We start from the raw sequence: 26,706 nt of genomic DNA on the forward strand, positions 1-26,706 counted from the left end.
AAGCTAAACTGGGCCCCCAGGAGAGACTCTTCAACGCCAGCTGGGGAATCTGGGCTTTATCCTGAAGATTCAGCAGAGAGGTGGTGGGTTGTACTGGGGTGAATTTGATGGAGAGGGACCCCCTTATCCTGCTTTCTCGAGGATGAGAAGTCTGGGGGTAGGCTCCAGGGGCCCCTCCAGTTTCGACTCTTCACCTCTTGTGTTTTATTTCAGTCCACACAGAATAAACAAGCAGGACGGAGCTTCCCCAGACAGTCTCATGCAGGCTGTGCTTAAGTGGGGCTGTGCAGGGGGTAGGGGTGGGGCTGTGGGGTGGAGGAGGCCTTCGTGGTAATGACCTGGATCCTGAAACAATTCAGAGAGGCAGCAGGGCTTTTTTAACAGGCAGTCTTTCCTTTTTTTTAACGATGGTTTCATTTTACATTTTTATTGGCCCTGCACTGATTGTTCTCGGGCTCTCTGATGGGATATGAGATGTACTGACATTTATAGAAATCAAAACATTAATAAATCACGAAGTTCATAACGTCTGATTTGCTTCTAAATGAGACAGAATTATTATCACCATAAAGTTGCACATAAAATAGGCCCAATTGTGATGTACTGTGTAGTCTAATCAAAGGCATTTGAGTGAATAACCTTTCCACCAAAGAAGGAAACAATCAAAGCTGAATAACTTCATTAATAATTCAAGGTGTGTCTGCCAAGTCTTCATTTATTAAGTGCACGGTTAACAGGCTTCCGAGCTGAGTCCTGGAGATGACACCTTGCCACCTTCTCCCTGCCTCTGGGCAGGCAGGCAGACATTCTCAGACAACCTGGCTGCAGTCCTTGCATCTGGCAGCGCCTGTTCCAGTTGAGGGTAACATCCAATTCCCTTCTCCAGCTACGAAATGGACCATAGCGAGGCACACTGTGTCTGTATGATTAAGGGCAGAGGGCATAGAGCCATGTAATAACTCTAAGGGAGAAGAGGCAGGAAATTTTCTCAATGACCGGCAGTTATTATGTCTATTTGCTAACCGCGCAGGCCCTGCATTTCTGGGGTCCACCACCCACAGAAACTCTGCCCAGTTTCCTGGCTGTCTGCAGACCGAGATGCTTAACAGCTCTTTCATCCAGAGTCTTGTGTTTGCTTACGTCCATTGCAGTTAATATAGAATGATAATATTCGCTTTAGCTAGTTAACGTCCAACCTGAACTGGCAACTGGGTGCCTATCCGACAGAGTAAATCACAGAACAAGAAAATTTTCCTATATCGAAGAGAAGCACACGTAATTAACTAGATCCATCAGAAAAGTTGTAATCATGACCTAGAAAGTGTCTAACAGACAGGATTATTGGATTCTGCTGTTGAGAATGACCCTTAAAATCACAATCTTAATACACTAGAAGGCGGGAATAACATTTTTGTGCACCTGCTGTATGCAGAGAGCACTTTATATATCTTATCTCTTTAGATTCGCAGCTACAAGATGGGTATGATTATAACTCAAATTAGTCTAATGACCACATACCTCCTAGGGACAGTGAGATGATTAGATCAATTCTAAAACTATTAGCGTGCTCTCTGAGCTCACCAAGACAGGCACTTACTATGAGGATGCATTAATACTGAATTCCAGAGAAAGCTCACGTGGCCAGTCTCCATTATTTCCCTGCTTGTGATTATTCTATATGGCATACAGGAGTTTATTTTTCCACTAACAAAGAAAGGGTTTATTTGGTTGGGTTACAGGGGCTAAACCTACTCTGTGAAATTGAGTATTTCACGAATATTGAACGGGTTTTCAGGTCTTTAGTACACGAATTTGGGATAGTTGAGCGTAAGACAGCTCTTCTAAAATAGTAGCTAGAATGTGATGGAGTCAGGTCATACTGGTGAATCATGGGTTTCACTTCCCAAATCCATATTCAGTGACTTCATGTTGATAGTCTGAACTAGGCTATGATGGGAATATTTGCACCAAGGATATTGGAAAATTGTGTCAAGCAGGCTTCTCCCCCACTCCCCCAAGAGCCAGTTGTTAAACACTTACCAGCGCATCAAAGCAAGCCCTCTGCTTGGAAACCGTCACTCAGGAAGTTGTCAAGTTATCTGGGTGGCAGTTAACTACTCTTCAAAAAGCAGACTGAAAGACTGACACCTTAGCCTGACCTTGATCCAATGACTTTCCATGAATGAGAAAATTCTATGCCAACTTGAGGTAAATCTTATTCACATGGCAATTTTACTTTTCCTTTGAGTAATTCCTTCAGCCTCTCTCTGTACCTTCATTTTTCCATCTTAATACTAAAAGCATCTAGACACTGTTTTTTCCTCTTCCTCATTTGCAATAAATCATTTTAGCCTCCCAGTCAAGAGAAGTAACAAAATCCCACCCATGTAATCCTCTGATTTCCTGCAGAAATATTCTAGAACCACTCATCCTGTGTAGTATGCCCTCTGTCCCCAAAGCAGGGCAGCCACTGCTCATTAACTGACAGTCCCCATGTGCTGGAACTTCCGAGCAATGTCCAGCTGAGACCAAAGGAGACATGGTGGGAGGTTTCCCCACTACTTCCTGAATACTAGCTGGTGGCAGGATATAACTACTTCCCCCCTAGAGCTGTAGAAACTGCTGGAGCTACCTAAATAAATCATCAAAAGTTTCATCCTGGGACACTTTTTCCAGACAAAGAGGTCCACTTACAACATTATATAGAGATTTTCACTTGTGTCTGAGACTGCAGTGAACCTGACATTTATTTCTACTCTGCAGCCTGGTCGGGGGCTTAGCTGAACAGAAGTGTTTGCTTTGGAGATGAGGGGACACAAGAGTCCCTAATAGATGTAGCCTTGCTCCTTGTCCTGAAATACTGTTTAGGGCTCCTTCTTCCTGCCAACCCTGGGATGTAGGTGACTTACTTCTTTCCCAGGAGTTTCTTTGTTTTTTCCTTCTTGGTGAAAACTGTGTGAATGTTACACTGCCACACAATCAAAAGAACGGTGACTTACATCACAATCTGTGTAGTGATTTTGTGGACTTTTAATAATTGCATTACATTCCTGACAATTTCTACCACTACCACCACCCCCAAGAAGTGCAAGGTGCATCTGACATGCCCCTTCCACACACCCAGTGTGCTGATCTGAAGGCCACCCTCAAAAACACCCCCATTTGAGGAGAAAGGTCAGAGAACTGAAATACTTTCTCTCTGTCTCTCTCTCTCTCTATATATATATGTACATATATACATACACACACACACATATATACATATATATATTTCAAGTATATATATTTTTTTTTTCTTTTTTTTTTGCGGTACGCGGGCCTCTCACTGTTGTGGCCTCTCCCGTTGTGGAGCACAGGCTCCGGACGCGCAGGCTCAGCGGCCATGGCTCACGGGCCCAGCCGCTCTGCGGCATGTGGGATCCTCCCAGACCGGGGCACGAACCCGTGGCCCCTGCATCGGCAGGCGGACTCTCAACCACTGCGCCACCAGGGAAGCCCTATATATTTTTTTTTTGAGACATTTCATCTGGAAAACCTCCCATCTGATGGAAGTAGCAATACTCAAATATTATTTTTGGTAGGACTCTGTTTTTTTCAGAACATTTTCAGGACTAAGGTGTAAATGAATGAGAAACATATAAATTCAATTTTGTTTAAAAGGGTCAGGAGGGTTTCAAGATTAAGAGAACCAATGCTTGGAGCAAAACATGATTTGAGTTTTATTGAACCAAGAAGACTGAAAAAAATGTCTGGAACACTCAGAAAAATCTTTATCAAGGCTCAGCACTCCTGGGACTCATCGTTAAGTTTATAAAATTCAGAGCTGATGAGTTGTGTGTGTGTGTATCTGCTTGAGCTTATGACTCACCTCTAAGCCTTGGCTGTAAGAATCTCAGCTTCCAGGATTATACTTAAGGGTCCAAATGGAGCTTATTTCCCCCTCTGCTCCACACAGATACCAACAAGGATCTTCACCCCTGATTACCTTGGGGTAATTTGTCAATCAAAAGATGGTGTTAAAGTTGCCCGGAATAAACCAACAAACTATGTATAGGGGAGAGTAAAAAATTACATTTTCAAATGCCAGCATGCTATCACTAATATAGTCTCCAATGTAACGAACATAGTTTAGGCAACATTAAAAATGAATCTCTGGAAACACGAAAAATATGATAAAAGAGATAGCACAGCATTCAATTTCATGCACGCTGTCACATAAATTATTTGCAGCTCGAGTATGTTATGCTCTTTTAAATTTCCCTCTGGGTACAGTTTTAATGGCATCCTACAAGTTTCAATATGTCATATTTTCATTGTCATTTACTTCAAAATACTTTCTGATTTCCATGAGATCTCTTCTTTGATACATGGGACACTTAGGAATTAGAACCATGTTGCTTGATTTCCAAACATTTGGAGATTTCCTTGTTTTCTTTTTACTCTTGATTTCTTGTTTAATTTCCCTTTGGACAGAAAACATTCTGAATAATTTCAGTTCTTTGAGCTTTTTTGAGATTGGCTTTAGGAGCCAGGAGATGATCAATTTCGGTAAGTGTTCTATGTGCACTTGGAAAGGGTGTGTATTCTATGATTGTTGGGTAAAGAGATCTACATGTGTCAGTGAGGCCAAGTTTGTTCATTGTGTTGCTCATATCTTCTATACGCTTATTGATCTTTTGTTTTATCAGTTTCTGAGAGAGGTGTTTTAAAATCTCCAATTCTTTATGAATTTGCTATTTCTCCTTTTGGGTCTGTTAGCCTTTGCTTTATATGTATTTTCAAGTTATTCTTTTTTTTTTAATTTTTTAATTTATTTATTTATTTATTTTTGGCTGTGTTGGGTCTTCGTTTCTGTGCAAGGGCTTTCTATAGCTGCGGCAAGTGGGGGCCACTCTTCATCGCGGTGCGCGGGCCTCTCACTATCGCGGCCTCTCTTGTTGCGGCGCACAGGCTCCAGACGCGCAGGCTCAGTAGTTGTGGCTCACGGGCCTAGTTGCTCCGCGGCATGTGGGATCTTCCCAGACCAGGGCTCGAACCCGTGTCCCCTGCATCGGCAGGCAGATTCTCAACCACTGCGCCACCAGGGAAGCCCTCAAGTTATTCTTATTGCATACTAATTTAGAATTTTGTTATGTCTTCCTAGTGAATGGCCCCTTTCATTATGAAAACTCCCTCTTTCTCTCCAGCAAAGCTTCTTGCCTTAAAGTTTATTTTAGCTGATGTTAAAATAGCCATGACAGGATTTCTTGATTCGTATTTGCATGCTGTATCCTTTTACATTCTTTTAGTTTTGCCTTTGCTGTGTCTTTATGCTTGCAAGCAGCATTTAGTTAAGGTTTGGTTATAACTTGAAGATTGCTCTCTTGTATGGAAGATTTTCTATTTGTTTTTGTACTTCAGCAATTGTACTGTGATGTTCTTAGTGTGGTTTTTCTTTGTGATTATCTCCTTGAGGTTTGTAGTCTTGAATCTGTGGCTTGATTTACTATATCCATTTTTAAAATTCTCATTTATTTATCTCTTCAAATATTGCTTCAGCATCATTCTTTATCTCCTTCGTTTTTGGAACTCCAATTATACCTAAGTTAGAATTTTTCATCATGTCTTATGCTCTTATCTGTACTTCCCATTTTTTTCTCTCTTGTGCATCAGTAAGTATATTTTTCTCTCAACCTATCTACCAAATCATTAATTTTCTCTTCATCTGTGCATAACCTACCGATAAATTGGTCTATTTAGTTGCTGATTTTGTATAATACACTTTTCAGTTCTAGAATTTTAAACTTACTTTCTTGTATATATTCTGGTCCTCTGGTAGAATTCTTCACCTTTTTTATCTATTTTCTTGAGCATCTTTCATTATTATTTTAAAGCCCATGCTTGATTGGTCCAATATCTAAATCCCATAAATCTATTACTACATTGGTATATTCTATCTGTTTCTTTTGGTCCTGTCTCTTAATATGCCTGGCAAGTTTTCAATGAAAAGTGGACATTAGAATAAAAAATCTGTAAACTACCTAGCTGAGCCTTCAACTTCTAGAAGGTAACAGAGTAGGGGCAGATAAACTTAATCCAAACAGGGGCTGAGCTATCTTGAGGCTGGATTTCAATCTTTGTAAGGCCTGATCTATTTCTAACTTGTTCTTGCTCCTAGTATGTAATCCTTTAGGGGTCAAACTGAAAGCCTGGGTGTTTACCAGGAACCCTCCTCCTAGGAAGACCCAGAACTCCAGCACTTAACTCCCAACACTGTGAGCCTGCCCGAAGCTCTGTTTGGCCGTGGCTTTTGCTCAGTTTCTCTTGACCTGTGTCACTTAGGAATTAGCAAAAGCCTTGAGGGAATAAGCAGCTAGAGCTACCAGGCTCATGTCTCTGTGGCCCCTCCAGTCTGGGCCCCTCAAGTCCTGAATGTCTTTGTGGCACTGATCCTTTTTGTCTTCCCAGATTGCTGAGAGTTCTGCTCACATTCTTTGCTTAGCAGACCATTTTAGCTCAGTTTCTCAATCTCATTACCCATGCCACTTTAAACGCACTTGAGTTAAAAAGCAGCATTGATTGTCAGACTCACTTTAATGAGTTTTTCTTCCCTCCAGAATCATGGCTTCTAAAGTTCAGGCTATCTTGGTAGCTCTCCAAACAGACGTGATTTTCTTAATCCTCCTTTTGTAGCTTTTCTCAGTGGGAGGTCAGCTCTGCTACAAGAAAGTTTACAATTCCAGGGCCTTTTCGGCTTCTGTGCCTTTTCATATGCTGTTCCTTTGTCCCTCTTCCTTCAAGACTCAAAGAAATTATCACCTCCCCTTGAAATCTTCCCTGCGGCCCCTTCTGGTCTCCTCCATCCAAGTGGCATTAGTTAAGAGCTTCCTCCTCTTGGCTCCCAGTGTCTTAGCCATATCCACACTGCTTGGAATGATTTGCCAATGAAGAATTCCAGACCAGCAATTCACAATATTCTACAAACAGGCATATTATATTTGGCCCATGCTGTATGTATAAATGTTAAATTCATTGATTACAGCTAGGAATCAGGACACAAATCATCTTTTAATAGTAGCATCTCTTGAAAAATCTGAAGATCTGGACTCACCAGGCTTAAATTCTACGTGACAACAACTGGCTGCGTAACAGCTATTTCCCTTTCATGGGGCAATGGCTCGCCAGTTCTCAGTCCCCACCACTCTCTATGGCTGTACATACATCATCCAATTCATCTAAATTACCTACCAACTAATATTGGCATTTGAGTTTGTAATTCTTGGTCTATGTGTGTGCCCTACCCATCAGTCTAAGAACTCCATATGAACAGACATTATATCTTTTCATCTGTCTCCCAATACCTGTCACATTCCTGGCATGCCAGAGAAGCTCAGTCCATAGTTTTAGACATATCTCTGCAAGAATGCTGCTACCCTAGCATTTTTAGAGCAGTAAAACTATTCTGTAGGATACTATAATGGTGGATACATGGCATTAGACATTTGTCAAAACGTATAGAACTATACCACACAAAGAGTGAACTCAAATGTAAACTATGGGCTTTAATTAAAAATAATATATCAATCCTGGTTTTTCAATTGTAACAAATATACCACACCAATGCAAGATGTTAAAATAGGGGACACTGTGAGGGTGGGGTACATGAGAACTCTCTATTTTCTGTGCAATTTTTCTATAAACTTAAAACCGTTCTAAAAATAACCTCTACTAGTAGGGCTTCCCTGGTGGCGCAGTGGTTGAGAGTCCGCCTGCTGATGCAGGGGATGCGAGTTCGTGCTCCGGTCGGGGAAGATCCCACATGCTGCGGAGCGGCTAGGCCCGTGAGCCATGGCCGCTGAGCCTGCGCGTCCGGAGCCTGTGGTCCGCAACGGGAGAGGCCACAACAGTGAGAGGCCCGCGTACCGCAAAAAAAAAAACAACAAAAAAACCTCTACTAGAAAAACAAATAAATACAAATGCTACCTATCAGAGTGATAAAAGGGGGCAACTAAATCCAGCAAAATAAGTTTCTCCCATGGGATTCAGGTCAGGAGACAAGAGCAGAAATACCAAAGGACACCCACCTATACCACCACTTTTAGGGGCAGCAGGAAAATAAGGCTTTCCTGCCTGGGGCTGTGGGTAAGGAGTGACTAAGACACACTTAAAGTGGTGGCTGGTCTGCCATATGCACTCTTAGTCAGGGATACTGGAAAGACAGGAGGAAGTTCACATAATAGCCTACAGAGGAAACTAGGCTGGCCCCCAAATCGGTCCAAAAAGGCCAGCAGGAGAGCAGCAAATAGAGCCTGTTTCCCACTCTCTGGGACCTGGATCCACCCTACTTCACCGTGCAATGGAGGATTTTCCAGGTCTGATGTTTTTCCTTATGTTTTACATTCTGTGTAATAGGGGATTTTGCCTTCAACCGCCCTGCCCACTCATCCGAATGTGCTAATTCATTTTTTCAGTAGCCCTTTTTCCCCTTCTGCATCTGTGTTACTTATCAAGCTTGAGAAGGAAAGAGAGAAGCAAAGACTTGTAGATTGTAAGCTCCATGAGAGCAGGGAACAGGGTTGTTTCATTCACTGAGATACACATAGTAGTTACTTCATTGATAGTTGTTGAGTGAATGAATAAAGAATCCTGCAAGAATGCAGTTTCAAATCACAAAGTGGCAGAGCGTGGCAATGGGGCCTCCGTTGTGGGGGGTTATCTTATAAGCCACTCTTCAATCAAACATGCAGGTATTTCCAAGGCCCATCCACATCCGTTCATCCTCTGCCCCATGCTATCCCACCTCTCTTCGGGCTGCATGGCTGCGGACATGCTCAAGGAGCTCCCTGCTGGGAGCCGTGGGCACCGCAAGGTGACCCGTTGCTCTTACCTGTTCTGACCATGGGAGAAGGTCAGTCCCAGCTCTGCTAACAATAGACTTCTTCGCATATGTCAAGCTGGATGGCGACCTGGACACCCTCAGAGCAGACTTTCCATGGAAACTAAAAGCGTGTTTTGCTTGTTTGATGAGTGGTTTTGGTAAAATGTTTTCTTACTTTTTCCTAGACATCGCCTGGTGGTATTACCAGTATCAGAGAGGTAAAAAAGTGTAAACTAACTTGACTACCTTGCTCACATTACTTTCAGCGGGAGAGCTTCTTAATCAAGTATATATTTTGTAATTAGTCTTCTCACTGACCAACTTTCTGGGCCCCTTAACAACAAACCACACCTAAACAGAAAGAGTTGGAAACATTCTTTTAGAGACAAGTTACGGGAAAAATTTTGCTCCTCTTAAGAAACTGATATGTTTTTCTCTCACAGACAATAAGATACATGTAAAATCTCAGAGCCAATTTGTGGCTCAAGTGTAGGAACTGCTTAGAACAAATGACCTGGATTTCTACGTTCTCTTTTTCCCCCGTGGTCTCGACCTCCTCATCTAATCAATATTTTCTGAGGCAGTTTTTCCTATTACCTTATGTCTTTTTATTTTATTATATGTATTTCATATAATCAGCTTCAAGTCCTTTGTGAAACAAAGCAGAATGTGTTTAAATAAACAAATGGTGAGGGAGAGAGAGGCGGTAGCCTGGGTGATGTGAGGTAGGAGAATGGTAGTGGGTGGAAGGGCAAGTAGGTATAGATCAGGAGCCCAAAACTCAGACGCCTGCAGGACCAAGCAGGGAACACAACTGAAGTAAGCGAGCCGGGGGTGAACAGAGGGCACACTAGAGGCTTTCACTGCTCAGAGGGATCAGCCCCTGCTCAGCACTGATAAGCTGTTACCTTGTGAGAAGGTGAGACCAAAGTTGTCAGAGAATCCCATTTTCAAAAGAGAAATCAGAAATCCAAACTTGTGCATGAATCTCTCAACTTTAAATGTTGGAAATTCCAAACAAAATTAAAACACATTTTATGGGCCAAACAAGACCTGTCTTTGGACTGTGTTCATGCCAATGACCAACACTTTTGTAACCTCAAAACTAAATGGGTGGTTACACAATCCAATCCAGAGACCCCATGACGGAGAAAGTGTTTTCCAGTACAGGAAGAAGGAGATGGTCACAGCCATGGTCTTTGGTCGTGTAATGGTTATGGACCTAACAGAGGAGACCCTCAGCAGAGAGAAGACCAAAGACTTGGGCCGTCCTATTGCTCATAGTCTAAGGGCCTCACTTGTACACGGGCACAGAGCTTGTCAAGAGCAGAACTACTGCAAGGATGCTTACAATCAATTTGCAGTTTTGTGCTCGAGGGAAGCAGAAGCCATTGTAGCGGCACGTGGAAGCCAGATCTATAAAACAGGCCCTGGACTGGCTGGATTTGAGGTCCAGTCCAGTCACCAGCTGGCTCTGTCACCTAGGACTCAGGCAAAGCCAGTTAGTGACAGAGTGTGGAAGACATCTCCCGTAATAGAAGTCCTCAACACGGGCTCCATGTGTCTGAAAGATACAGGAACTCATGGAAAGTACAGGCAAAATGCCATGGGTAGGTGCATTTTCTTTTTCTAAGAGGGCCTATCGCTTTCATCCACACTCAGAAGAGTCTGTGACGCCAAAACATTAAGGTCCACATAATCTGAATCATCTCCTCCAAACTTTCCTTCAGTCTGGGAATTACCTATGTAGCATCCTCTACAGTTGGTTATTCTATCTTGCTTTAACTGCCCCCAGTGATAGATTGTTCGTCACTTTTTAAGGTACTTATAGTTAGAAAACTCTTGATCTGTTAGGACCCCCATCTTCCTAATCTTCTGATGGAGAGGGTAATGTTCTCCCACTTCCCACTACACACAAAGTTTTAGTGGGACGACGGGCATGAAAACATTTTACAGAGCAAAAGTAGTTTACAAACAAAAGGTATTCTGATTTACTCTTGTTAGGTAGTGATCACCATTGTATTAGATCTCTGGGTTAATTTTTATCTTTATCATCCAAACTCAACCTGACTTAGTAACTGGCTCAACATTATTTTTAATAATAAAAATAATAATAACAAGCAACACTTGGCCTCAGAAACTCTTAACAAACCTCAGAAGAAACTGTCAAGGAGGCTCGCATCTGTTAATTCTGTTTCCTCTTCCTCCAACCAGACAGCTGGGCCACCCCCCTTCCCTTGGTGGGACCGCCTGGATAGCACTCAGAGGCTCCCTGGGGGAAAGCAAGGATTTTAAAACCTCCACAGCCCCTTTCAGAGTTTCTTCAGAATATATTTACAGTGGCCAGAACCATGAAGCATACAGAGAAAGAGAAAGGAGAGCTGATGTGAGGGAAAAGAATGCTTAAATTATGCAGAAGCCATTGTAGAGGCACCCATATGGTTGCTACAAGTGTAGGCAAATTAAATTAGTGTTTTCCATTTCCAAATCATGACCATGAGAGTCACAATCAGCACATTTTTATAAAGGAATGATTAAATTTGAGAACAGAGTATATCCCACATTACTGAGGGAAAGTACCATTTCATGAAATGGTACTCTATTTCATGAAACCCTTGCTTCAAAACATTTTATAAAATTTTCCCTTTATGTATACTGGATTGTGATGTAAATTGTAATTCTTACTATGAAACACAGTAAAAAGAAATTCAAGAACCACTGGTTGAAGTCCCTAACACCCACCGTGCGGGCGATTTCCCAGCATCAACATCTTGAATCCCAAATATGTAAATTTCCTTCAGCAACTGATGTTACCATAGTCTGACAATTAGAGGGTGATGAAGAAGCAAAACAAAACAAAAGCTTGGCAGTCAATATTCAGATGTTACAGAATCTCTTCGATACAGAAACTGATCCTGCTGGTCAGACAGTAAACAAACCAGTTCTATCTTAATGAAGTGGTTTTAATGTTTGATATATCTATAACCAGTGCATTCGTAAGGAAAGAGACAGTTACCAAGTGCAGTTTCTGAGTCAGAAAGATTCTCTCAAATTTCTGCAAAGAGATTTCCCTGAGCTTGTGAAGAATCTAATCACAGTCAATACTGAAAAAAAAAAAATCTTTTAAGCTTCTGGATAAGATAAACTCGGAAATGTATACTAGATGCCTTCAAAAATACACCTTTTCTTCCAAAAATACATTTGTGTCTTCCTTATTTACATTTTAATATAACTTTCACCTCTTTTCAGGGTTAAACATCTGTGCATTTTTAAAAATAAAATTGCTATTAAATCTAATGCTAGGAAATTTAAACCAACAACTTGAATTCTAATTTTAAATGAGTTGAAAATATATGTGAGTATTCTGAATTAGACTTACGTGGGGTTTTTTGTTTGTTTGAGAATGCTGCAGTATTTAAGTAATTGCTACTTAACTTGTTAGCTAGAAACATAACAGTATTTAAAGGCTCTATTCAAATTATAAGGAAATTGGCCACTTCCAGCTGTTTTGCATAAGCAGAGTCTTATTTATATTGAATAATCTGCTTTCCTCTCTGTAGGATAAGATGATATATGTTTCCCAGTATGTAAGAAAGATGACAGTTGGGAATTGTTACCAGGTTCTTCTGTCTCTCGCTTGGAACCTTACCCAAACGTCCATTACCTTAGAGAGGAGATAAAAGATATAAACTCACTTTGACGGATTCCTTTTGCATTGAGATCAGCGTCTCAAAGGAAAAGTGACAGTTGCGGAGAGAATCTGATGCAAAAAGACTGACACTGGCTAGGGAAGTGCACACAGTGTAATGCACCTGCTCATCCTGTTCTATCAGATAGAAACTCAGCCTGTCCTCACTCTGCATCATCATGGAGTGATGCCCATCTCATGACTACTCTTGCCAGCCCCTATTTACAGTTGTTCGATACATGGATTTGCTGCTACCTGCATGGCAACAATGGGCCAAGAAGGTTAGATGGAGGAAAACACTCACTTACCTTCTGTGATGGTAAAACGTTGTAAGTTACACTTATTTAGATTTTGTGATCCTACAGTAGGAGATGGACAGAGCAATGGGATACTTTAAATGACACTTTCTAAATACCTGGTGCAAAATTATATTGCATTGTATAAGAGTATGTGTAGGAGGGATAAACTACTACTTAAAACAACTGCTTTTAGAGCTCTTCAAATACTCCAGAAGCTTTCATTTATAGAAAGTAGCTCCCATTTAAGTCATTTTCCTATTATTTAAGGATGTCTGGTAGGTATTACAATACCGGGAAGTACATTCATATTTTTAAATTAATACTTAACATGCTGTAATTTGTACTTTTTGCCAAATCAAGCTAGTCTTCCTCTAGTTTCCTAAATGGTGAGCGTTTACTCGATGGTTTTTTAATGCATTTGTCTCCCTTTGCTGTTTGGAGGATGTTAGTCAATCTGCTCACTTACCTGTGTCTCTAGAATATTCAGATGGTTCAATGGGCAGCAAACTGAAGATGCAGAGCAGTTATTTTGAAAGAAAAGGAAATGTTTTCATGTGGACTTATCTTTAGCACTTCTGCCCTCATCTCCACTTGGAACACATTTATCTCCAAGGCTGAAGCTCCCTCCCTAGGTGGTATCCGACACAGCTGGAGTAATGGCTGGACCGATGGTAAGACAGAAAGTGACTGAGCGGGGAGGCGGGGTTCAAAGCAGGAAGGTCATCTGCAGTGTGACCCCCCAGCCCATGAACCTATGTCTCAGGTCGCCACACCACCCTTTTGACAGCCCAGACTGTGGGCTGACGAGTGACCACCAAGGTTCGTTGCTTCAATGCCATCTCCTCTGGTTCCAGATAAGATTGAAGACGAGTTGGAGATGACCATGGTTTGCCATCGGCCTGAGGGGCTGGAGCAACTTGAGGCCCAGACCAACTTCACCAAGAGGGAGCTGCAAGTCCTTTATCGAGGCTTCAAAAATGTAAGACCCACAGGGCCTCTGAAGGCCCCGGCAGGATCTCCCGTTTGGGACTAAGCTCTCCCAAATGCCAAAGGCACCCATCAGAGAGATTTTTGCACATGTGTAGTTGTAAAAGGAAGGCCAAATCTATAAAGGAAACAGGAGAGCAAGGTCACCTGGCTAGAGGAAGATGCCAGGCAAGAATGAGGCAGTCTCAGTAGATGGGAAATTGGCCAACAGCCCAGAGACTTCACAGGATTGCACGGCCTTGGCCCAGATACCAGCCTTAGCGTAACCCATTCACACTGTCAATACTGTTAGTGCCCCAGAAATGATGGGATTTAGGTCTGCTGCTAACCAAGCTCACAGACTGAAGTACAAGCCTGATAGCCAATGTGTTCATTTACCTCATTATTTCATATATTTAACCTCATGGTAGCCTTGCTGGAAAGGTACTGGTAGCCCCATTTTACAGGTAAGGACACTGAGAATCAGAGACTGACTCACTCCAAGTTACAAAGCTTAGAAGGGGCTGAGCCAGGATCCAAACCCAGGTCTTTCTAATCCCAAAGCCCAGACTCTTTCCACCTCACAGTGCCCGTTCTCTGATGACATCTCATCATTTTGCAAAGCAGCTTCAGTCCTAAGGTGGAACTATCTCCCAGCCACTCACCTTGGAGATACGGAGGTGCACAGGTGGTTGCCCGGTCCCCGCCCACCAGGGATCACAAGGAACCCCAAGGCTCTCAGACAGTCCCGCTAACTCTCTCCCCTTCACACAGGAGTGCCCCAGTGGTATGGTCAACGAAGAAACATTCAAGCAGATCTACGCCCAGTTTTTCCCGCATGGAGGTGAGTCCGATCTTGAAACAGATCCCTCCTGGCTCCCTCTCTTCATCCCCTGGCAGCCTTCCTTCCTCCAAGTTCATACTTCCTTGTTATCTGCCTCCTCCTCAAGGTTGGGGAGAACGAGCAGAATTCCTCCCTTATTGCAGAGTGTGGAATTCACTGAAGCTTTAGCAGAAAAGAGCTCTGAAAATGGACCTTCTCCCAGAGAGGAGAGTGATAAAGCAACATCACAAAATCTCCTAACAGCTCTATAAAGCTGGTATTGTTATCTGCGACCCGGGCAACTACGTCTCAGAGAGGCTAAGCAGCTCACGGAAGATTGCACAGCTAGTGAGTGGCAGACCAGAATTAGATCCCAAAGTGTCTGTCTAAAGCTTTGCCAAGATAGGCCTACCATTGTGCTATACTCCATCCTTTCCTTAAGACAGCTTTCCTTGAAAAAGAACTTTAGTAAATACCAGAGACTATAAAAATAAAGGAGTCCAAAAAGATGCAGGTTGAATAAAATTGTGCTTATAAATCAGGTTAGCAAGTGTGCCAGGCTCACAGCCGCTATGTCACTCTGCCTGACTCCTGCAGGAACCTGCTCTGACCCCACAGGTCTGGGGCATCAGAGGCTCTTCCTGTGGCTTCATTGTGTCACATGCCAACTTACTTCCTGCCCCAGGAGCCATCTCCTGCAGGACCCCTTCCCCGGGTCCTGATGAAACAGAGATCCAAGTGTCCCAGACACTTCTTGGGCTCCGTTTCTCATGGACCTCTTCAGCAGCCTTCTTAGGTGTGGGACCCAGTACAGGACCACTCTGCCAGCTGGGGGCAGCTTCACCCCATGCAGGCCCCAGAACCGATGTTTGTTGAGTCCTATGGCGCCACTCTTATATTGAGTTTTTACTATGTGGCAGGCTGGTTGATGGTTTTGATGTTATGGCTATATGAAAAGTTTAACATTGTGCAGAGATGGGAAGGTGAAGCTCAGAGAGGTTGTGTTAGATGCCTGGGGTTACACAGCTAGGTAGTAACAGAGCTGCTCTCCAAGACCAGGTCTGTCTGCTCCCTAATGGGTGCTCATTCCATGGCATTGTGCTGCCACTCAGAAGAGCATCTTCTCCACACAAGTCCCGTGTCATTCATCCAACAAGAATTATACACATAGACAGGCAGGAGCGTCTCTCTCTGGGGATGGCTAGACTTAGGAGCAAGGGCCTGTCTCAGCTCTTGCCAGAACTTCCCACCTCAACCCCAGAAAAGCCAAACGGGTCCCAGGTCACAGCAGCAGTTTTTCCCACTCTGTAATCTTCTCCCTTCTGTCACCCTAGCATCATTCTCTTCTCTTTCTTACTGTTTTTAAGTGATCTCACTCCCCTCTGCAGGACCCCTGCTCCCATCACCTGCTTTTCCTTCTGTGCCTTGCAGATGCCAGCACGTATGCCCATTACCTCTTCCATGCCTTCGACACCACGCAGACGGGCTCCGTGAAGTTCGAGGTATGCTTGTCTCTGAGAGGCCCCGGGTCCCCATCACTCTTCCTCTAAACCATGGAGATGTTGGGAGAAGGAGTGGACCATCAAATGCTTCAGTCCTTTACCATTTAACAAGGATTTCCTGAAGATAGAAGAAGCAACTGCCCTTACCCTCCAGGAACTCAGGACCTCAGGGACTAACAATAACAGTCTAATCGGTCACATGTACACCGCGCTGACCATGCTGCAGTCTCTGTACTTAGTGCTCTGCATGTATTAACTCATTTAATCCTCACGGTAACCCTAACAAGGTAGGGTTCTATTATTTATTATCAGTTTACAGAAGAGGAAAGTAAGGCAGAGAGAGATTGAGTTGCTTTCCCAAGGTCAAACAGTAAGTGGTAAAGGAGGGCTTTGAAGTCAGGTGGTATGTTTCCAGAGTCCATGTTCTTAGCCACCAGATGATACCACCACTTGTACAATAATTGTAGCCATGCGATAAGGCAACAGTAGGTGTCAGCACACACTGAGCTCCGTTCTTCCTCCAGAAGCTCCTTCCCAAAAATGGGGCAAGGTAGGCAGTGGAAGGGGGGTGGGGCTGTTCACTGAGTTTGGCCACATCCTTCTGGGGACAGAGGACCTGGGAGATACCATTCTGTAAAAGAAGTCACAGAGTCTGACCCAAAGACAGAGCTTCACCCCACCCGATGGCTTGGTGGTTAATGTCTCTCATGCCTCTTCCACTTCTCAGGACTTTGTAACTGCTCTGTCGATTTTACTGAGAGGAACCGTCCATGAGAAACTAAGGTGGACATTTAATTTGTATGACATCAATAAAGATGGATACATAAACAAAGAGGTAAGTGAGCTGAGGCCAGGGGCATGCGAGAGCTACAGGGAAGGCACCTAATTAGAGAGAAAACAGCCTTAGTCATGAGGATGAAATGGTCCAAACGAGGAGGGATCTGCTTTGGGGCAGAGGTGGTTCCCGACAAAATGAAGGTCACCTTTGACCTCCCCCATTGCCCTACCCTGCCCTGTCCACGGGCACTCAAGAAAGGATTAAGCAGATTCATTCACTCTCACTTATTCAATGCACATTCTAAAGGGGGTATAAATAATTTATTTCAGTGTAGAGTAACTCCTCCCACGGGAATTTGCATTTTAACAGGTTAACAGCCACACGTTAAAGGTAAAAACTGGAATAGTAGCATTGCAGGCATCACCTAGAAGAGAAAAGGGAGATCTTTGAGGAAGAGGAGATTCCAGTTGAATCATAGCCACAACCTATTTTGCCTACTAATAAAACCTCAGAAGGGGGTCGGGTGCAGCCATCTCTAAATAAATCATCACAAATAAATTTCTGAATCTTCACTGCTTGACAGTTTTAGAGCCTCAAAGTATATGTGGTATCTAGATAGTGAAATACCCACAGGTCTATCTCAAAACTCACTTTGGTATCTACTGTATCCTGGCATCTCAGTCAAAGCTTGGATTTAGCATCTTATAGCATCCCACTTCCTGAGCTCCTGTGTGCCAGGTACAGTGCCTGGAGTTACAAATGTCATCTCTAGTCCTCACCTCAACCCTGCAGGTTTCTCTCCAATTCTCATTCCTCATTCATTCAGTCATGGATTTGCTCAACATATATTTGAGGGCTTATTAGATGTTCTAGGTGCTGAAGATAAAGTGGTGAACAGTCCCCAAAATGTGAAAATCCTAATATCCACTAATAGCAGATGTGGTAAGAATTCCAGTAAATACATATAATGGAATGACAGGTGGCCATTTAAAATCATGTAAGAGCAATCAGATATAAAAATTTGTATGTTACATTACATTTTAAAAATCACTATACAGTAGTATGTATAATATTATCTCAACTTTGTAAATAATTAAATGCTTCTATATATACTCAATATCTTATACTCCAAAATATTCAAATACTACTTTACAAAATGTATAAGGAAAGGACCCTAAAATGAGACTTATAACAAGATCTTCAACCTTGATTCAACCATTATTCCATCACTGAATAATCTTACTAACTCCTGCTCCCTTTTTTTTAATTTGCAAACTAGACAAAACTGTCCCCATTAATACTCATCAGACCTTTCTGGATGACAGGATTAATAAAGTACTCCTTAAAAGGAAAAGAAAGTGTGAATAAGCAGCTTCTTAGAAAAGATAGCTGGATCTTCCCCAGGCAGTCATTTGGAAACAGTTTCATCAAAACTGTAGGCAATGAAAATTCTGAGAGAGCAATCAAAATTTATCTTTAAGTCCGCCTGCCGATGCAGGGGAAACGGGTTCGTGCCCCAGTCCGGGAGGATCCCACATGCCGCGGAGCGGCTGGGCCCGTGAGCCATGGCCGCTGAGCCTGCGCGTCCGGAGCCTGTGCTCCGCAACGGGAGAGGCCACAACGGTGAGAGGCCCGCGTAACGCAAAAAAAAAAAAAAAAAAAAAAATTTACATCTTTTATGTTATAAAAGTTACTCAGGAAATAAACCTATAGCCATATGGGTGTTAAGGACTTGTAAAGCATACATCTTTAATTAAACACATGGACAGAGATATATATTTCCTAGTTCTGTCCATTGTTAGGACCTAAGAGCAGTGACACTCCCAGAGCAATGAGTAGACCTAGCACCCAGACCTTGGTTTCTAAATATCATTCTCCAATAAAAGGAACTAGCCTCCTTGGACTTGGTTGATTCCAGGCCTGTGAAAGAGAAAATACAAGGAGATGATCCTGGAGCATCTTGCAGTGCTGAAAAAAATGGGAGTGCTAGGGCTTCCCTGGTGGCGCAGTGGTTGAGAGTCCGCCTGCCGATGCAGGGGACACGGGTTCGTGCCCCAGTCCGGGAGGATCCCACATGCCGCGGAGCGGCTGAGCCCGTGAGCCATGGCCGCTGAGCCTGCGCGTCCAGAGCCTGTGCTCCGCAACGGGAGAGGCCACAGCGGTGAGAGGCCCGCGTACCGCAAAAAAAAAAAAAAAAAAAATTTACGTCTTTTATGTTATAAAAGTTACTCAGGAAATAAACCTATAGCCATATGGGTGTTAAGGACTTGTAAAGCATACATCTTTAATTAAACACATGGACAGAGATATATATTTCCTAGTTCTGTCCATTGTTAGGACCCAAGAGCAGTGACACTCCCGGAGCAATGAGTAGACCTAGCACCCAGACCTTGGTTTCTAAATATCATTCTCCAATAAAAGGAACTAGCCTCCTTGGACTTGGTTGATTCCAGGCCTGTGAAAGAGAAAATACAAGGAGATGATCCTGGAGCATCTTGCAGTGCTAGAAAAAATGGGAGTGCTAGGGCTTCCCTGGTGGCGCAGTGGTTGAGAGTCCGCCTGCCGATGCAGGGGACACGAGTTCGTGCCCCAGTCCGGGAGGATCCCACATGCCGCGGAGCGGCTGAGCCCGTGAGCCATGGCCGCTGAGCCTGCGCGTCCAGAGCCTGTGCTCCGCAACGGGAGAGGCCACAACAGTGAGAGGCCCGCGTACCGAAAAAAAAAAAAGAAATGGGAGTGCTATTTAAAAAAAAGAAAAGATGGGGGGCGGGGTATGTCAAAAGACCACAGAAGTCAGCCTGAAGGAGTTCCCAACAGCCAAAGCCAGAACAATTTGAGCAACAAAATACAAATTGATAGTTTGGGTTATAACCTATAAAATAAAGTAAATGTCCATGAGTCCTAACTAATATATATGTACAAATAATATATTATGTATTTAAATAAATAATAAATATGTATTTAAATCAATGAATACATAAATAAATGGGGGATGGGAAGGACAACTCTTCCTTAAAGAAGAATTCCAATTAATAAACATAGAAGGAATAAAGGAAATACAAAATCCCCATTAAGCAAACATTACAGTAATAATTTTTGCAGGCAAGATCCACTAACAGATTCTAAGATCAGTGGAGAAGCTTGACAGGCACCACCTTAATCAAGTGATCAAGGTTAACATCGCCAGTAATAAGACATAGCAACACCATGTACCTCTTCGATATGTTGCACCAAGAAGGATATAACATCACTTCTACGGTATTCTTGTCAAAAATGCATAACTTCAGTCTAATCATAAGACAACCAGGGACTAACCCAAACTGAGAGACATTCTACAAAATAACTGACCAGTACTCATATCAAAAGAGTCATGGTCTCCAAAGACAAAGACAGAATGAGGCACCGTCACAGATCAGAGGAGACTAAGGAGACACAACAACTGAATGCGACGTGGGATCCTTGAACATAAAAAGGCATTGGGGAAAAAACTGATGGAGCTTGAATAAGCTCTCTAGTTTAATAGTTTTGTGGCATTGTTTATAGTGTTGTAGTCATTAGTATTGTAGCATTATTACTTTCCTAGCTTTCATCATTGTGCTGTGGTTATGCACGTTGTTACCATTAGGGGAAGCTGGGTCAAAGGTATACATGAATGCTCTGTACTATTTTTGCAAGTTTTGTGTAAGTCTAAAATGATTAATAATAGGTCAAAAAACAAAACAAAAACAATTCAATAAAATAAGCACATGGAATGAGGAGTAGCAGCAAGGAACCCAAGATAGAAGCTGTCCCCCGGGTCTCTGTAGACACTCCATCAGATATCCTGAAGACAAGACTGCCTTCCTACATTCTTTTCCCCCATTCCAAGTAGGGGATGGGGAAGCCCATGGAACACTACTTCTGGTCAGTGTGATCAGGAAAACACCACAGAACCACTCAACAGTGACTGGGCTCCCAGCCCATGGCAGGCATGGTGCCAGGGGCAGAGAACTTAGCAAGGAAGGATCAAGCATGTGTCCTCAGAACTCACATTCTTGGGGAAACAGATCTATAGAGCAGTAAAAAGAACAAGTTAATTATTTTAATGTGTATGTGCTGATCACTTATTCCATATCAATGAAAGATTAGAAAGGAAATATGAAAGAATTTGTCACATCTATCTGGCCCCATCAATCAAGAATGGTAATTTTTGCCTTTGTAGAAAGGGATCTTTTGGTTACAAAGCTAGAAAATCATCAACATAAAAGAGCTTAAGCTGAGAGATTTCTTGTAAAGATATAGGTAGTTTCTCTAAAAAGTCTTTTAAAAAATATTTTTTTAAAGTGAAAAAGAAGATATAGGTCGTTTGGTGTAACACATTTAATCCCCATTCAAGCTAGGAAGTTGTTAGTCTCCCCCCATGTCACACCAGTCTCGTCTTCTTATTCCTCTCTTTCCTCTCCCTCCTCCAGCATTGTCTTAGATCAAGTTGGCCACACTCTCCTCTGCAGGAATGATAGGTTCGGTTGGCAGCAACATGGGGGGTGGGGCGGGGCGGGGGGGAAGACCTCAGAGGAGGTTTTAGTGGATAGGGTAACCATTCTCAGATGCTGCCTCTCTGGGGCTTCTCTTGGTCCCTGTTACTACCTCTGTCTTCTTCAACTGCTTTTCTCAGAGAGAGAGAGAGAGAGAGAGTGTTTGTGTGTGTGCACATGTGCTCGTGAGAATATTTCTCTGTCCTCCCCCGTGTCCCACCTCCCTTCTCCCTCTACTCCTCTACTCTCCTCACTTCTCTTCTTTCTCTCCCTTTCTCCCAGAATTCCTCTCATCTCCTCTACTCCACCTGCTCCAGTCTACTCTTTATGGAAGTTCTTCCCTGTAATAGAATAATTTTCGGTGTCTGCTCTCCCCTGATCTCAGCTAAAACCTGGAAGTGGTTTGCCCATGGCACCAGCTCCAACTCTTCACTCAAATTTCTCAAGAGATAAAAATAGAGTGGCTCAGCTCTGTAGTTGGATGTCCACATTTGTTCCAATCAGCTGTGGTCACAGTGACAGGTCACCTGGTACAAACACAGCCACCCAGGCCAACCATTGAAAGGAATTATGGAGCGGAGAGAGGGTCTTCCAAAAATGGGGTGTGGGCTGATCAGTACACGAATATGTCCGCTCAGATCCCACTTATAACCCCTCACTGAGGAATGCTCAGGAAGAGGCAAGCTACCCAAGAGCTTCTGACGACAAAGAGAATTTTCCACTGCCCTCTCTCTGGAAGGAGGCTCCCAGAATATAGCCCCTTCAGCTTGCTTTCTAACTCCCTCTCATCAACTGAAGAAGTTCCTTTTAAACACTTTCGTTCTCAAAGGAGACCAAGAGCCCCAGACTGTCACCCAGAGGAGCTTAACTTCCTGGTTCCCACCTTGTGTGCTTCTATGTCCCCTCTCCAGGAGATGATGGACATTGTCAAAGCCATCTATGACATGATGGGGAAATACACGTATCCTGTGCTTAAAGAAGATACTCCAAGGCAGCACGTGGATGTCTTCTTCCAGGTAAGAGCACACACCTGTGCGTGAGCTTTAAGCTCAACTTAGATCAGTCAACCCACGAGCCTCTGAGCAGTGGTTTGTGTCCAAGCCTGCACTACAGATGGTAGGAAACAGAAAAGAATTACAAGATATCTTGCCCTCCAGGAATAGATTATCTCATTAAATGGACAAGTATGCACTACAGAAGAGAATAAGGAAGAATATTATTAAGTATAAGTGGTAGAGTATGGACTCTAAATTCCATAAAAATGGTTGGGGGATCAGAGTAAACAGAGAAGACGTCATTAAGCACATCTGTGTAGGTGTTAAGCATTTGTGTCTGGGGAGTAAGGGGAAATCAGGTGGAAACTAGGGTGGCTTGGAAACTGGGGTGAGCTCTTTAGACCGAAGAGTTTAGCCTTGCTCTGGTAAAAAGTAGGTGCTGTTAGTCTGTGAATAGAAGAGTGGCAAAATCTTAATGGTGTGCTAATAAAAAAAATTAACCTAGCAGGAGAGTATCAGAGAACATCAGAGCTCATTCTAGTCTAATCCTCTCACTTTGCAGATGGGAAAAGCAGAGGCTCAGAGAGGCTTAAAGATTCACTCAAGGTCACACAGTAAGTGACAGAGACAGAAGTAGAACCTCTCATGTCCAGTGTTCTTTCTGCCAAATGGACAGGCTAGAAGTGAGACTGGGAAAGGCATGTTAGGGTGTCAGCAGAATAATCTGGTGATGAGAAGATGAGCATCTACAGCAAGTTTTTTAATTTGAAGGAAGCTCATGGGGGTCAAAGTGCTGTAACCAGGGCCTGGGTGGAGTTGTCTGGCCAGTGAAAGACCATCCTAATTCTCGGGGGAATGTTGGTTAACAGAAAGCAAGTTTTGGAATGCATATCACCAGATTCTTTAAAGTGCTTCTTGTTGGGTATTTCAGAAAATGGACAAAAATAAAGATGGCATCGTGACTTTAGACGAATTTCTTGAATCCTGTCAGGAGGTAAGGAGAGATCTCGGGGCAGAAAACTTCTATATCTGGGAAAGGAAATCTGGGGCTTGGGGACAGGCAGAAGGGAGAAAATGAGAAACTGCAGTTTCTCAGATTAGAGCCGCCACCATCACCATCACCAGCAACAACTCAGAACTTCAACAATCTCCACTCCTCAGACTGGTCTGTGGTTAGTCCTGGGTAAGCACAGGCTGAGCCACACAGACTAAGAAGGGGGATGTGAAAGCCCAGAGGGGGTCTCTGTGAAACTAAAGACTTCCAAGTGGGCAACACTGTCATTTTTCAGTCTTCCTCTGGCTTGATGACTCACTCCCCAGACTACAAAGGGAGTAGCTGGAAAAAAAATCTAAAGCTGCGATTCTTAAACCATAGTGTGCATAAGAATCGCCCGGGATGCTTCTAAAAATGCCCATTTCCAGGCCTCAACCCAGAGACTCTAGATCTGGGACGGGGATCTAGAAATCTTCATGCTAACAAAAGTGCCCTGACCAATGCTTCTAAAACTTTAATGTGCAAACCAGCCTCCTTGAAGTTCTTGTTAAAATGCAGATTCCCATTCAGAAGGTCAAGGGTGATGATGATGTTGCTAAAAGGATAAACTGGCCCCAGAGTCAGCCAGAGACTGAACTGGAAATTACTGCTTTCCTCTAATTTAGAAAAATGCATTTATACTCCTACCTTTTCTCAGAAAGGTGCACGTTACTCTGAGTTCCAGCCAATAAGAACTGCAAATGCAAGAAAGCTGGGGAGACGTTATTAACATGTAGTGAGCACCTACCAAGTTTTAGGTACATTAAGTAAACCTCACGTAATGTAAAAAACCCTGAGCAGTAGGGCCACTATATAGTCAAAATATTTAATAACTAGAGTAGACTGAGAATTGATCATTCTTAACTGACTTTGACCAATGCCCTGGAGCAGTGCCCTAAAGAACCCCTGCTAAAGTTGGTATTAACCTGTTAGTTGATGGACCTTTCGGTAGTCTAGGGGTTCTGGACCAGTTACCAGGTAGCCAGGTAGCTAGAGAGGCTCAGGTCAGCAGCTATTTACCAACAGGATTAGAACCATTTCCACACTTTAATCATTATGAACTAGCTGAACATCAGTATTCATCATACCCATTTTAAAGAAAACGGAGGCACTGCAGGTTAAGAGATGTGGTTAACGCACAATAAGTGATAGAGATGGAACTTGAACTCCATCGTTCTAATTTTAAATACCATGCCCTAGTGTACCATGCTTTTTTGACTTTGCTTAACAGTTTTTTAATCAATTTAGTTTCTCACATTAGCAAGCAATATTGATTAATTAACTCACTTCTTTTTCACAACCCACCCTATAAGTAGATACTATGATCAATGCCATTGCACACATGAAGAAACTGAGGCACAGAGAGACTAAGTAACTTGCCTAAGGTCACTCAGCTCGTAAGTGACAGAGCCAGGATTAGAACCTAGGCAGCCTGACTTCCGAATCCATATACTTAACTGTCAGGCAATTATACCTCCCTGTTCTAGAAACTTTTAAAAGATTTCAAATACCCATAATCAACTTTGTTGATTTTCTCTACTTTAGTTCTGCTTTCTATTTCATTTATGTGTGCTCTAAATTATTTCCTTCCTTCTGCTTTTTTATTTTAATTCAATTTTTTAGGTTTTCTTTCTAGATTTTTGAGATGGAGGTTTAGATCATTGATTTTCAACCATTCTTTTCTAATATATGCATTTAAAGGGCTACATTTTCCTCTGAGTACTGCTTTAGCTGAGTTTTCTCTGACCCATGGAATTAGAAATGTGTTGTTTAATATCTAAATATTTGAGGATTTACCACATTCCATACTTACTCCTTAGAGAATATACAATAGAAAAATGTAAACTAGAATAGAATAGAAAAGAAAAAAAACATGTGATCATCTCCATAGGTATAGAACAAGCATTTGATAAAAATGCAATTGCCCACAGCTTCTTAAAAGAAGTAGTCCTCACTTGTTTACTGGAAAATTTGGGTTTTTTTTTTTTCTGAATTCCTCTTTAAAGCCAGAGAAGGTGCTTCTCCCTTTGAACTTCTCACTTTCTAGGTCCCCACCTACCCCTTACTCCCTGCTTCTCATACCCTTGCAGAGTTCTTTCTGAATAGGAAACCCATTCTGCAGATTTGCTCTGGAGATTTGAGAAGTTACAGAGCTTCTCAGGGAGAAGCCTCAGAGAATTCTAACCATCCTCTTCTCCCCCTCCACCCATCCCAGGATGACAACATCATGAGGTCCCTCCAGCTGTTCCAAAATGTCATGTAACTGTGAACACAGCCATTCGGCTCTCAGAGACGTTACTAAACAACCAACTTAACACCTTGATCGGCCCTCCTTCTGATTTTACACGCGGACTCTTGGGACAGAAACACATTTTGCACTTTGGAAGAATTCTCTGCAGAGACATTTTGGGGAACCCAGGATCACGTGGCTCAGTCTCTGATTGCCAGCTCTTCCTCCTCCCTCTTCTTGAGAGAGACAAGATGAAATCGGGTTTGTTTTGGAAGCATGCTCATCTCTTCGTACTGCTGCCCTATGGAAGGTCCCTCTGCTTGAGCTTCAACAGTAGTGCACATTTTTCTGTTTGCGTGCCCCAGGCTACTGCCTCCAAGTCCAGCAGACCTTGATGTATCTGGAAGCGAGATGACCTGAGCCAAATGCACATCAGCTTCTGATGGTCTCCCAAACCAATGTGCCTGTTTCTCTTTCTTTGGTGGGAAGAATGAGTATATACAGAACAATTAGAATCTACTATGACTAGATTGGGAGAGCCAGTGCCTAACGTATGTAGGATAGGACTGAATTATTAAGCATGGCATTGTCTGATGACCCAAATTGCACATGTCCTTTGTTTCCAGAGGCAAGGACAATAATGCTCTCTCACATTAGCATCTATGCTGGTGGTACAAGTCCCTTAACATGCACAGGAAGGGAGCCAATGCCCAGTGGCCCATGCCTCCACTTCATCTCCTGCTAGAGCCCAGCACTGCATGACCCTCCCAGAAAGCCCAGGATGCCTGCAAATTGTTGTAATTTTATACCATCTTCTAATCAATAAACGGAACTATTTCTTACACTCTTAATCTTCATTTCATCCACGACATTGGGCAGAAGAGGTAAGCTGTGAAAGGGAAGGCTAGCCTATTCCTTTGGCATCCGGTTATTAGTGCCTACATTGTGCCAGGCACTATGCCAAGTAGCACATCCCCCTCCCCTGCCCCCAAGCAAACATCCGACTCAAATGCGAATACTG

At 43.0% G+C, this 26,706-nt stretch overlaps 1 protein-coding gene across 5 annotated transcripts in view; it reads left to right on the forward strand.

The window, feature by feature from the left end:
• KCNIP1 (potassium voltage-gated channel interacting protein 1) overlaps positions 1-25,718 on the forward strand; it is a gene marked incomplete at both ends in the record, with an annotated part of 358,069 nt that extends 332,351 nt beyond the window's left edge. For 3 of the 5 annotated variants that reach the window (XM_082650730.1, XM_082650732.1, XM_082650728.1), the window contains 7 exons: positions 13,699-13,823; positions 14,585-14,654; positions 16,065-16,135; positions 16,863-16,970; positions 22,339-22,443; positions 23,354-23,416; positions 25,671-25,718. In XM_082650730.1, coding sequence (XP_082506856.1) covers positions 13,699-13,823; positions 14,585-14,654; positions 16,065-16,135; positions 16,863-16,970; positions 22,339-22,443; positions 23,354-23,416; positions 25,671-25,718 — 590 coding nt within the window. Of the gene's footprint in view, positions 1-9,042; positions 9,076-13,698; positions 13,824-14,584; positions 14,655-16,064; positions 16,136-16,862; positions 16,971-22,338; positions 22,444-23,353; positions 23,417-25,670 lie in introns of all 5 variants that reach the window. The other 2 variants (XM_082650729.1, XM_082650731.1) reach the window with 1 other exon arrangement.
• Positions 25,719-26,706: the final 988 nt, after the last annotated feature.

The sequence above is a fragment of the Grampus griseus genome (genome assembly GCF_964374135.1).
Source record: "Grampus griseus genome assembly, chromosome: 3".
NCBI lineage: Eukaryota > Metazoa > Chordata > Mammalia > Artiodactyla > Delphinidae > Grampus > Grampus griseus.